General features: G+C 37.4%; 1 protein-coding gene across 1 annotated transcript in view; it reads left to right on the forward strand.

Annotated features, from left to right (window-relative positions):
* Positions 1 to 893, forward strand: part of ccnb3 (cyclin B3) — a 14,664-nt gene extending 13,771 nt beyond the window's left edge. Inside the window, exons 11-12 of the mRNA XM_037682812.1 lie at positions 545 to 675; positions 764 to 893. Of these exons, the coding sequence (XP_037538740.1) occupies positions 545 to 675; positions 764 to 836 (204 nt within the window). The 3' untranslated portion in view covers positions 837 to 893. The remainder of the gene's footprint in view (positions 1 to 544; positions 676 to 763) is intronic.
* The last annotated feature ends 439 nt before the right edge of the window (positions 894 to 1,332 follow it).

Here is a 1,332-nt window from a genome sequence, read left to right on the forward strand (position 1 = left end):
AACAAATCAACATTTCTCCTAAAATTTGACAATTATTTATTGTTAAATTTTTAACAATATTTTCGTTTATCGCAATAATTTCTGAGATAATTTAATCGCCCAGAAAATTTTGTTATCGTGACAGGCCTAGTCTTCCGTACTGAAGGGGGACTGCCCAACTTATCAGCACACACTTCAAAAGCTGGCTTCTCTGATGGTGTTTGGGTGCATTAGCACCAATGGCATGGGCAGCTCACACAGCATAGAGGCACCATGGATGCAGAAAAATATCCACAGGTTTTAGAACAAATGCTCCCGTTTAGACAACTTTTCTTTCGAGGATTTTGAGTTGATGTAAAATTGGCGCTGGTGTCGATGGGACCGACTATGATCTATACATTTTTGTTCTTGTTTCTGGCTTAACTCAGGATTTTTTTTTTCCCCCACAAGTTTTTGCAACCCCACAGAAGCTGAAGCTCTTTTGTCTTCTTTGAACTTGAATGGAGTTTGTAGATTATTGGATTGGTTTGAGAAACCAACGCCTGCCTTGTGTCTCGTCCTGCAGTCGCCCATCCTGCAGTTCCACTCCGGCTATCAGACGTCAGACTTGGCGCCAGTCGTCAGAAAGCTCCACTTGGCGCTTTCGTTCCCGCCGGATGACAAGCTGAAAGCCATCAGGAACAAATACTCTCACAAGTAAGTCTGTAGATATAAACGCATGCTCGCATGCCAACATTTTAATTCTAAACTGCTGGTTTATTTGATTTTAAACAACATTTTTCAGGGTGTTTTTTGAAGTTGCATCTCTCCCTTTGGTGGATATCAACATCTTGGAGAAAGCATTAGCTTCCCAGTGACATCGACCCTGAATATGTTAAAGCAAAGACCAAATGGTGTAAAACCTTCTCCTCTTCACCCGCTGTACATAATTTGTTCATAAGTTTTATATTTATATGTGTAGTTACGTCTTGTCTTCCATAATTATTGGAAATAAAACCATTTTGCTTGTTCCAAAATAGTGTTTTTACATGGGCATTCGTCTTTAAGCCTGTAAACATTTATTTTCTTATGTTCTTTTTTTTTTTTTAAACCTTTTTTAAAGGAAAATGAAGACTCTTAATTTATTAGTAATTTCAAAGCCTAATATTTGAGTGTATATATTGCAAAACTGAAAATGATGGAAGTAAGTCAAAGGCTCGATATTACTACTAAATTATAAACAAGCCCATAAGTTTGACGTGTTTTCATACTTTGGAGTGTGCAGCCATGCATGAATGCATTTTTATGTTTTTGTACAGTGTTCATCATGTTAATATTGCCACGCTTAATTATTTGTGCAAAAGACAAGCAGAT

The sequence above is a fragment of the Nematolebias whitei genome, chromosome 1 (genome assembly GCF_014905685.2).
Source record: "Nematolebias whitei isolate Nwh7 chromosome 1, NemWhi1, whole genome shotgun sequence".
Classification (NCBI taxonomy): Eukaryota; Metazoa; Chordata; class Actinopteri; order Cyprinodontiformes; family Rivulidae; genus Nematolebias; species Nematolebias whitei.